The 11472-nt window shown below is 38.6% G+C and overlaps 1 protein-coding gene across 2 annotated transcripts; it reads right to left on the bottom strand.

The window, feature by feature from the left end:
- Positions 1-4384: 4384 nt before the first annotated feature.
- LOC103698047 (beta-glucosidase 12-like) lies at positions 4385-10815 on the bottom strand. Of its 2 annotated transcripts, XM_008780003.4 has the most exons (13): positions 10645-10815; positions 10487-10556; positions 10059-10117; positions 9869-9944; positions 9013-9090; positions 8835-8922; positions 6936-7191; positions 6016-6131; positions 5701-5918; positions 5564-5595; positions 5205-5307; positions 4956-5064; positions 4385-4793 (listed from the first exon to the last, which is right to left on the bottom strand). In XM_008780003.4, exons 1-13 carry the CDS (start codon positions 10783-10785, stop codon positions 4586-4588), a joined length of 1554 nt encoding a protein of 517 aa, XP_008778225.1. In that variant the 5' UTR covers positions 10786-10815; the 3' UTR covers positions 4385-4585. The 2 variants fall into 2 exon arrangements, with proteins under 2 accessions (XP_008778225.1, XP_038972080.1); XM_039116152.1 differs by lacking the exon at positions 10487-10556 and having other exon boundaries at positions 10645-10707.
- Between the last annotated feature and the right edge of the window lie 657 nt (positions 10816-11472).

The raw sequence follows: 11472 nt of genomic DNA, 5'->3' as shown, positions 1-11472 counted from the left end.
GACTTACGTCAGCATATGTTATTTTGAAATTTTGTAAGACTGCCTTTGAACAACTTAAATATTTATGTCAGTTTTAAGTATTTGTATTTGCTTTGATATGATCAGCTGCCTTGCACGTCTGTGCAGCCCGCCGTGCGGGCGTGCTGCGTCTATCGCGTTCCGAGCTCGGGGCGTGACATATTTAGTGGTATCAAAGCTAGGTTTCAGATTCCTAGGAATTTTGTTTGAAATAGTGAGATGGAGCTTAAGTTTTAGGATCTTTAGGATTCATTAGAAAGTTTGAGGGATGGGTAGACATTAGGCCATTAGACGAAGGTATTTATTTGCTTTTGCTATTGATAAATTTATGTTATTTTATCTAAATTTTGAAATGCTAAAATTAGAATGCAACCTAATTATGGTCGTAACCAAAGTGTGAATAAGCTATTATGAGAGTTTTTTTGGTGGAGCAATTTGTATTTCAAGTTATGATTAATTAGATTTTGACTAAGTTAAGTGAAGGAATATTAGTCATGGGATATTATCGTGCAACGTAATTATTTTAGAAGTTTTACTTGATATCAGGCACTGTGGATATTGCTTCTAGTTGAAGTTAATTATTTTGGTGGCAAGTTAAGGTTCATTTATAAAAAGTTGTTTAAAGTTTGGACTAGAAAATATTTTATAATATTCATTGAAATATTCTTCGAGGATTGAAATTTGTACGTGGATCATGCATGAAAGTCTTATATAGAAGGAAAATATATTTGGGGATGAGACTTAAGAATTCTTTTTTTTTTGGCTCTACTTGAGACTTAAAATTTTATATATTTTCAGTTTACAATCAAGAGTGGTATTTTGATAGAAAATCAATTAATAAATTCTGAGAATATTGGTGGATTAAAATGTTTTTGGGTTGTTCAAAAAGAAAAGTTTGAGATGGTTGAATATGCTCATGAGTAAGTTAATCTGGAATCTTTTAATTCATCGGGGCATAGAATTGATATTCTTAAAAGGGAAGTCAATAGCAAATTGTTTATTGTCAAGAAAATCTAGAGTTGGTTTAGTTTATATTGGATCTAGAATATGATTGCTTGATCATAGAACGACGCAAATATGGCAATTATCTCAAGAGTTAATCTTGATAAGCATATATGGAAAGTAAGAATAAAAAAAAATTGCTTGGATATTATTAAAAAAATGATTGAATAATGATGATTTGGGATCATTAAGAAATTTTGGAGAATATTGATCAGAGTTGCATAGCGAAAGTATAGTAGACCGAGTCAATTTAAATTGGTCAAAAATATTGACTGTGATTTGTAATATGTTATGATGGAAGACTAGATTTTTTAATAATGAAGATTTTTGTTAATAGGAGAAGGTGAATACTGTTGATTACCGAGCCTTCTTCTTCTCCTTCCTTTCATCCTCCTCCTTCCTCACCTCCGGCCACCGCCTTGACATCTGATAAGCTCTCTTTCCCTTCTCTCTCTCTCTGTTTCTTTCAAGCCCTGTTCTAAGATTTGTTTCGCTGTTGGAAGCACCCACCAAACGCCGCCACCGCCGCTGCTTGATCGCTGGATCGAGCAGCCACGGTCGAGATCTCCCTTCCACCGCCTCTGCCACCGCTGGTAAGCTCCATTCACTCTTCGATTTCAAGCTTAATCATGCTATATTTTCCCTGTTTCGACCTCATAAATCGAGACCTTCTCGGTTGTTTCTCAACCTCGGCCACTGCAACGGCCGCCGGCCGCAATGGCTGGTTGTCGATTGGGGGATGGCCTCCGGTCACCCAGGCCGGCCACCCCGCCGGCCCCCTTCCTCTCTTGTTTTCCCTTCTTCCCCTGTCCGTGGGGGTTTGGGGAAGGAGGAGGCCCATCATGGGCCAAACTGGGCCTCGGGCCCTATTCGCCGGGGGCCCAACTTGGGCCCAGTTCAGCCTAGTTGGTCCTATTTGGGTCGTACCCTTTGTGGGCCTAACTTGGGCCTAGTTCAAATTCGAAACCCGAAACCCGATACTCGAATTCGATTGGCCAATAAAATGAAATTTTGCAGTTAAGCCCTTGACAGTATATTTATTCACAAAAGAACCTTCTGCAATTTATGTTTGATCCCTATAGAAAATATTTATTACCTAAAGTCCTCAAATATATTTATTTAGTCCCTTCACTCAATTTTTATTATACAACAGTACTCTCTAATAAAGTATTAGTCCCTGCAATGAATTTTATTGCATAAATGATCCATTTAGAGGCCAACTTTGGAGGCCCTATTCGGCCAGGTCTATGCGGGCCCATTGGACCGTGTCCGATGTGGGCCCTATCGGGCCATGCTCATTATGGACCAACTATGGGCCGTGTCTAATAGTATTATTTTTGGTTTTGCTTAGCTCTAAAATTAACACAAAGATTAATTAAATTTAAACAGGTGAACCGGATCCGCTTATCTGAAGTAGGAGTTAAGCGAGAAGAGGTAAGTAATTTAATGCTTCAAAGTGCATTTTTCTAAAATAATTATTAGTGGATCAAATTTTGAAATATGTTTTGTATTTAGTAATATGGGTCTAGCATGTTAAATTTTATTTGAAAATTATGTTATATGCTCTGAAATCCGTAAACTATGACTCGGCAATTCATGAAAATCTGTTTTTATATATATGCATTCTCAGCATTGCTATGATCTGTTCTGTTCAGTTCGGCCCCGCCAATGGGGATTATATGTTAGACCTGTCAACTTATAATCTGTAAGGAACCGGTTTCGACACCGCGCCACCGGTGATTAGAATAGTAGATTTGGACATCGGCTGCCATCAGTGGGTAAATATAGTGGATTTGGCATTTTTGTGCAACATCGGCTGCCATCGATGGATAAAAATAGTGGATTTGGCACCTTGTGCAACCCATGCCACTGGGTTACGTGGCCGTAGCCTATTATGTTGAGATTTTGGTAAAAATAAAAATAATGTCAGGATCAAGCGGTATCATTACACCAAAACCGACCGGTGTTAGTGAAGGCGCAACTCTATTTCCTTAAACCCCACCAAAGGCAGCGCCACGAGTCGACTCCGACCAGGCCTCGCCCACCCCGGACTTCGACCTGGCCTCGCCATGGGTTCAGGGACCCTCGGGTATAACCCACCTACTAACCAAGCCATCGCTGTTGGCAGGCGACAGGACATGCTGACAGTGACCCTCCCTGTGCTGTTCAGGGACCCCACAAGGTATGGCCCACACAGCGGCAGAATATATCCAATATTCCCCCCCCCCAATGCGATGCCTGGGTTTCGAACTCGAGACCTCTGGCTCTGATACCAGTTGTCAGGATCAAGCGCTACCATTACACCAAAATCGACCGGTGTTAGTGAAGGCGCAACTCTATTTCCTTAAACCCCTCCAAAGGCAGCGCCACGAGTCGACTCCGACCAGGCCTCGCCCACCCCGGACTCCGACCTGGCCTCGCCATGGGTTCAGGGACCCTCGGGTATAACCCACCTACTAACCAAGCCATCGCCGTTGGCAGGCGGCAGGACATGCTGACAGTGACCCTCCCTGTGCTACTGAGGGACCCCGCAAGGTATGGCCCGCACAGCGGTAGAATATATCCAACAAATAAGTTTTGAAAAAAAAGAAAAATGATGTTATTTATGATTTAATTTTCAGTCATTATTTTGTATTTTGATTTGATATACCTTGACCCCACTCTGGGGTATTTTGTTACTTACTGGGCTAGTGTAGCTCATTATCATGTTTTCTCTCTTTTTCAGATCTTGAGACTTAATCACACGGGATTGGGGAGTGCGCTAGATTCTAGAGATTTTATTTGATTATTGGTATTTTAGTTAGATTAGTTAGAGTATTTGACTTACGTCAGCATATGTTATTTTGAAATTTTGTAAGACTGCCTTTGAACAACTTAAATATTTATGTCAGTTTTAAGTATTTGTATTTGCTTCGATATGATTAGTTGCCTTGCACGCCTGTGCGGCCCACCGTGCGGGCGTACGGCGTCTGTCGCGCTTCGGGCTCGGGGCGTGACAGTCGTTCTTGTCACATTGTTGCTACTAGCATTAACTTGAATGTCTTACAAATTTTAATTAGGTGGATCAGTTAAGACATGAGGATTGACAAGGAAGACCCTGCAAATTATGCATCATATTTTCTTGGTTCGGTCAGCAACTTCCTCCTTGCAAGGAACCGGAGATCCATGCATTAAGAAAGAATTTAAACATAAAACTAATCTCTTACATAAAAGATGGTTCTTCTTTTTCAATAGAAAATGAGGGAAACCAGCCAGCTTTGTTATTATCTAGTTCAAGATTTTCGGTGATGAAAGCAGCTAAAAAATTGAAATCGGACCCAGTAGTTGCTCCACAGAGATATATGCCCACTGGTGCAAGCCCAAGTTTGCGAATAAAAAATTCTATTTGATTACATATAGTGCAAATAACAACCAAATAACAAGTTATTTTTGTAGGCATGTACACTTAATATCCTTCTCGTTAAAGAAAAGCAATGGAAATTTAAAGGTCTAGTATATATATAATAAGCATCTATTACTATGTGCTTTGTATTATACTAAATCCCCCAAAACAAAGTATTACCAACTACATCACAAGGGAATACATTTTTACACTTTGATGGATCTTTCCTTTGAGGAATTTGTGGAACCATTGAGCAGAACTTTTGGGGTGTCTCTTAAGACCATTTTCAAAATCCACGAAAACAATACCAAACCTCACCGTGTAGCCTTCCGCCCATTCAAAGTTATCTAACAATGACCAAGCAAAGTATCCTCTCACATTTGCTCCTTTCCTGTCGAGAAAAGAAATCATAGTCGTGAAGAATAGATCGAGTTATATCTGTGGCTCATGGCCACAGCCATAGCCATGCCCACTCATATCTCATCCTAATCATTTATGTAGGTTTTTTGAGATTCCCTACGATAACATTCCATGTATGCAGGGATTGACAGACCTGATGGCTCTCAGAACATTTAAAAGATGCTCTCTATGGAAGTTTATTCTGGCGTCATCCTTCAAGGCTTCTTCAAGCGATACGCTCTTGTTGTTGAACTCATCTACACCTACAAAACATGGGAACCGTGTTCAATGCGAGACAATTCCAATCTACCAAGATGCTACATCTGTACGTAGATCAGTGATAAATATTGCAGTTCTGCGTGCAAAATGTTGAAAATAGCTGAACCTTAAAGGACCATCTTACCATTCTCCGTGATGTAGATAATTGGGTTGTCGTATTTGGTCTTTAAATGGAGTAAGAGATCTCCTATTCCTCGCGGGTAGATGTACAGCCAGTCCGAACCAGCCTGTGATGCATCTTCTCTCGTAAATCACTAAGTAAACCCAAGTGGTCATCGTATTATGTACATGCACACGACTTGGCAACCCCATATGCCGATCTTTTTGAAATGATAAAAGGCATGCAATCAGGCCTCCGTAACAAGATATGTCAACGCAACTCAGGTCATTCATTATATGTATTATATGCATGCAAAAACATACAGATAATGAGCACATAAATAGTTATGACATATGGGGAAGTTCTAAAAGAAGGATTCTTACCTTAGGACCTATTTGAATTCCATTACGCATCTCTATCGCAAACGAATCACACGGTTACGAAGATTTTTAATCAGAGACATAATGCAATAGCTTGTTGATTGACTGAAAAAATGACAGTGAAGTTTATATTTGTTTACCTGTCGCTTGAGCCTGCATATCGGTATCATAGCTTGCGCTAACATTCTCGGACGCAGGAAGTTCAGAAACATATCGTGCGGTGTAGTAATTAACTCCGATAAAATCAAATGATCCATTAAGCATTCTTGACTGCTGTTTGGTAAATTTGGGCAAACGGTTTCCAACCAATATCCTCATACTCAATGGATAATCTCCTCGAGTCAAGGGGTCCATGAACCTATAGGAGTTTCAGAAAACATATCTAGCGGTAAAGCCGTAACGATTCACATGCGCTCTTAAGCAGATTACTGGTGTAGGATTTGTCAATGACTCACCATCCAAGCCTGAAATCTAAGGCCCTGTTGGCTGCATCCTCGTCGGACTCCGAATCAGAGAGAGGGACAAACCAGCGGGAGTCCAATGATATACCTATTTTTCCATTTTGCGTAGCCTGCGTCAAGGCAATACATGTAATTGCGCTTTATCTTATTATTATCAGAAGCAAGTTTGTTGAAATCTCAAATCTGAGATACTACTCATCTTAGCTAGTGACTGATATCGAAAGAGTACTGCTACGCGACCCTTAAGCATTGTTCGTATCAAAATCAAGATAATCCAAGATCTCAGCCAATATATTATATAATAAAGTTCATTTTGACAATTACTTACTAGAAAAGCACATTCGGTAAACTGAAAGAAGAGTTCAAAAATATTGGCCATCGTATTATATCTTATTGTATTATATAATCTTATGATAACTTGAAATGGGTCGCAACGTACACTCATTTTTCTCAAAAAAAGAAATAATAGTAATGAAGATCAAGAGTTTGAAAATCCCATATCATTACCTTTAACACGATGAAAATCTTAATCAGAAAGCCGCATAATGATTATGAAGCCATATTGAGCATCCTAATGAAAATCTTGCACAAAATAAAAATCTTAATTTTTGTTGAACCAAAAAATTTTAATATTTATTGGAGAGAAAAACAAGGAAGATCAATCCATCTGTACTATAATTATCTAGGCCAAAGTACGGTTGGATAATCCAAGACTTTAACCTATGGTATCACTTGGAGACAAGACCCAACTCACAAATTGGAAATCTTAGTGCTAAGGCCATTAGGATATTAATATTGGCCTTTTCTTTTTGTTTGTTTGTTTTTGAGAATATATAACCCAGTATATTGCGTTGTGTGGAGTTATAAAAATAACATCAAAATCGAAATGGCGATCATGGGCTCCGAGTTGTCACCTGATACTTGTCTTTGTATAGCCGTACGGCAGCGGCATGAGCTAGTATCATGTGATGGCAGGCCATGTATGGCTCCGTTCCCGAATCACCAACATCACACTTTTCCTCCTTCCATGGGGAACACCGGCCTGGTGCCTTCGTGCCGTCCCCGTACCCATCGGCGCAAAATGTCCATGGTTCATTGACTGTGATCCAATTCTTCACCTGATTGCCAAATTCCCCAAAGCAAATCTCGGCATAGATCTTGAAGTCCCGCCTGCATAAATATCACAATTTGGACAAAAAACAAAAGGGAAAAGTAGGGTCAAGATATCTCTTTGAAGTAACCAAGCCAGGGCTGCCAAACATTGGTGCAAGAATATACATTTTATTTTTTGAATTAGTTTTTGCGCCCAAATTCTTTATTTTTGAGGGCAAAAAATAAAAAATTATCATAGCTTGCTAGCTTATGGAATTTCAAAATTATCCTTATGAAATGACCATATGTGACCTCAAGTTCAATGCATTTGTCTTTGGAAAGAAAATTATCATAGCTTGCTAGCTTATGCAATTTCAAAATTTTTGAAGGCTTTTGTCTTTTTCCATAAGCAGATACGATTGATTGTATTTTTAAGCAGAGTCGGATGCTTATATTTTCCATACATACTGGCTCAGGAAAGGCTTAAGAGGCAGAGAACATAGGGTGCTCCAATACCAAACTACTGGAGGATATAGGGAGAAGAAGGAGAAAACAAGAAGAAGAACAAAGAAAGAAAGGAGGAGGAGAATGCAACTTAATATTCTCTAATCTTAGTAATGCAAACTTGTGTTTTTAAGTACATAGCAATGGATTTATACGGACTCAAAATCATAATAGGAGTCCAATAAAACGAAAGAACTAGAATCCTTATACAATTCTAGCCAAATAAAAATAAAATCCTCTAATTTTCAAAAAAATAAAATTTAAAATAATTTTTTAGTTTCTATATTTGCGTCTAACAGAAGTGCATGTAAATATCTTATAGGATGATTTGCCGTCACATACTTTTTATAGGCTGAACGTATATATTAATTATTGGGTTCATATATTTTTATATTAAAATAGATGCAGAGTATTTGCAGGAATAGAGTTAAAAACATTCAATATTATCAAAATGAAGTTATTCTTCCAAATTAAATTTTAAAAAATGGCCCAAATATCAAAAAATGAAAATGAAATGGGAAAAATGAAATGGGCCGTTTCAGAAATATACCCTATATGTTTCAGAAGTATTAGAGCCAGAAACAAACAAACACGTAGAGCTTAAGGTCCATCAACGGCCCAGATAAGTTGTCGGATCCCAATTTTTACATTCAACTTGAAAGGAAGTTTAGCTGGGTCAGGATTCATTTTATATAAAAAGGAGACAGAGCTGGGCTTCGAATGAGAAATCCAAATCTTTGAATGGTCCAGACTAGAACCAGCACAAATTAATATGGTATTTGGCAAAGGACTAAAGTAAAGTAACGACCTTTGTAAGGAATAACCATCAAATAGTAGTCAAGCAAAGGACGTGTGTATGTGTTCAATTTCCTTAAAGAAAATAGGTAGGACACATTAGAAGGTGACACTTCGTAGCACATCTCAAGATACTAGCGCATAGCTTCTAAGTTTTTTGCAATGCTCTCTTGGTTTTGCTATCAAGAATGGAGGGGCCTAAATTTTATTTCGTTGAATTCGATTTGTTTTAATGACTATATCACAGTAAAATATGGTACCATACTATAAATCTTTATAGGTCTTTCTTCCACTGTCTCGAGCTAAGCTTGGGCAGAGCAAATCCTAAAGTCAAAAAAGATGCAAGATTTGGACAGCAACGGCAGCACAGTAGCAGCCCTGTGTATGAACACTAGGAGTGAGGCTTGTAATTAACAACTCACACGATATGATGGCTCAAGAAACCTCCATATTTCTCTTCCAAGGCTTGGGGAGGGTCAAAATGGAGGAGGGTCACGAATGGTTGCACACCTGCCCAAATTTTCAACTGTAGAATAATAAGGTTGACAACGAAATGGCCTAATAATCAAAGGCAAGAAATGGAGATGGTTGAACCAATACCATTGGATATGAGCTCATTGATAAGCTTCCTGTAGTACACGATACCTTCTCGGTTGATTCCTCCACTTAGGCTGCCATCTGCCGTTAGACGATAATATTAGCCATGAATAAAGGAGTTTATTTGAGGGAAAATAATCAAAGGAGTTTCTTTTCTTTAGAGAAAAGGTATGCGACCAGTCCCGCCCAATCATTTTATTAATAATTTTTTGGAAATTGAGCAAGTGAAAGCCCTCTCGTATTGCATGTCCAAGTCCTATACAGTAGCAACCCAGGACTTCACTCAAAAAGGCTAGCCGAAAGGTATTTTTTGGATTCTTTGGTCCTATATAAATACCTAAGATCTACCCAGTGAATAACTAATGTGGAATTATACGCACGTCCTCATAGATCCTAACATACTCCTTCGTTTAAGCCCTGATATCCTTGTCAACCTAAAGATTCAAATCTATTCAAATCTAATTACAAACACCATGATCGGCTAATAATCAACCCCAATAAATTCGTGCTGCAGTGTTCCCTAGTCCACATAGTTTATAGGTTGGATTTGCTTGATACCATTTTGTAACAACTCAGGACCTTACTCAAAAAGGCTAGCCAGAAGTATTATTTAAATTTTTTGATCATGTATAAGTACCCAAAATCTATCCAGCAGATAATCAGAGTGTTTAATCAGCACGAATCCTCACATACATACAAAGCAGAAGAAACCATAGGACCTGTACAACTTTCATTGCACTTACTATGTATTTGTTGCTGGAAAAGGAAATTATTAGACATCAAACATGTTTATTCACAAGTTGGACGAATTGTATGAGATTTGTTTCCCAAATACATTCGGGTAAGAGGTTTAACTTACTAGGTAGGATTCTTGACCATGAGATGGAAAACCTGTAAGCGTCCATGCCGATGTCCCTCATAATGTCTACATCTTCCTGTGTTTTACTTTGTCAGAAGCTTTTAAAGTAAAATGATTAAAGACCAAGCCTGAATAGGAGAAAATGTTAGAGAGAAAAATGATAAAATGGAAAGAGGCTGCTGGGAGCTACCTTGTAACGATGAAAGGAATCCACTGCTACATCACCGTTGCTTCGGTCCAGAATCTTCTCTGTAAAATTGTGTGTGAAGCCATTAAATCATTTCTTTCATTTCTATTCATTTCCTTCAATTGTATAACTTCCAAAGAAAACTCCCTGCATTTTTTCTTTGAAAAGGTTGGTGAATATATTTGGCGGACAGTAGTTGCCTCAAAACGCACCATGTCCAAATTGGAAAACAATTGCAGTGGAGCAAGGCTTTTGAATCTATAAGCTATCTTTCTAGCTTCTACCCGTTTGCATATATTGTTAAATTATCCGCACATGGAACCTTGAACTACCGAGGCGTTAGCCTAAACAGCTAAAAAAGAAATTGGTTTCTCATCAATCTATTAGAAATTTATTTGTTGCTAATTTGTGAGAGAGAGAAAGAGAGAAACCTGGGTGCTTGTGGGTGAAGGCATCCCATATGCTAGGCCCCCTGCCCCCTTCTCTAGCTCCACCTTCGTACTAAAATGAAAGCTAGCACGCCATCAAACAAATCCTTCTAGATATTTTTTTTTCCTTTGGATTCATTAATTTTAAAATCGAAGCTAACCTGGTAAGCCGAGGAGGACGTCCCAAAAATGAAACCAGCGGGGAAACTACTCCGGTCGAGCGATGCAGCAGAATTCTTCAATAAGGCCACGAGGAGGAGGAGGAGGAGGAGAGGAGGAAGAATACCAAATCCAAGAGCCATGGTGGGAAAAAAATCTGAAATGCTGGGAAAAAAAATCTGAAGGCCCTCACTGTCTAAGCAAGGATAATTTGTGGTCCCCCTTTAAGAAACTTCAATAATTTAAAATCTTGTCAAGGCTTCGTAGGTGGGCACCCTTTGTCATTTGCTGCACGTGGATAATTATGGAAAGGAGTTCGCTACCCATAATTTACGCAAGAAAAAAAAAAAATCACAGGCTACTGCAGAAGTAACTTTATCAGTTTTTATTACCGACCGTTTTTTTTAAAGGTTGTTAAAAGAGTAAAGATATTAGTAATAGGTCTGCTTGTAGAACAAAAACCTTCTAAAATGTGCGCCCAAGAAGGTCACCTGGGGATAGCTTCCACTTTTGCCGTGTAAAAGGTCTGCAGAGAAAAAAAAGGAAGCTGTTCCCAGGTGGCTTTTGGTGCGCCTATCATAGGATTTTTTTTGTTCATGCTTGTGAGTTTTTTTAGAACGCTTCACCGGTGCTGCTGCTTTAAGTCACAACTAACTAATTAATTTTCAACTATTTAAATAATTACTGAAACAATAGGAGGACAAGGTCACGTCCTATGTAAAAATTAGGTTCCTATTTAATTAGATCCTAGAGGATTCCTCCACCAAACCTTGATTGCTCCCCTAATATCTTTTATTTATTGCTGCATAATTTTTTTGTAATTGCGACTG

This window comes from Phoenix dactylifera, unplaced genomic scaffold, assembly GCF_009389715.1.
Source record: "Phoenix dactylifera cultivar Barhee BC4 unplaced genomic scaffold, palm_55x_up_171113_PBpolish2nd_filt_p 000064F, whole genome shotgun sequence".
Lineage (NCBI taxonomy): Eukaryota > Viridiplantae > Streptophyta > Magnoliopsida > Arecales > Arecaceae > Phoenix > Phoenix dactylifera.
The sequence above is the reverse complement of the archived record's forward strand: the minus strand, read 5'-3'. Positions and strand labels throughout refer to the sequence as shown.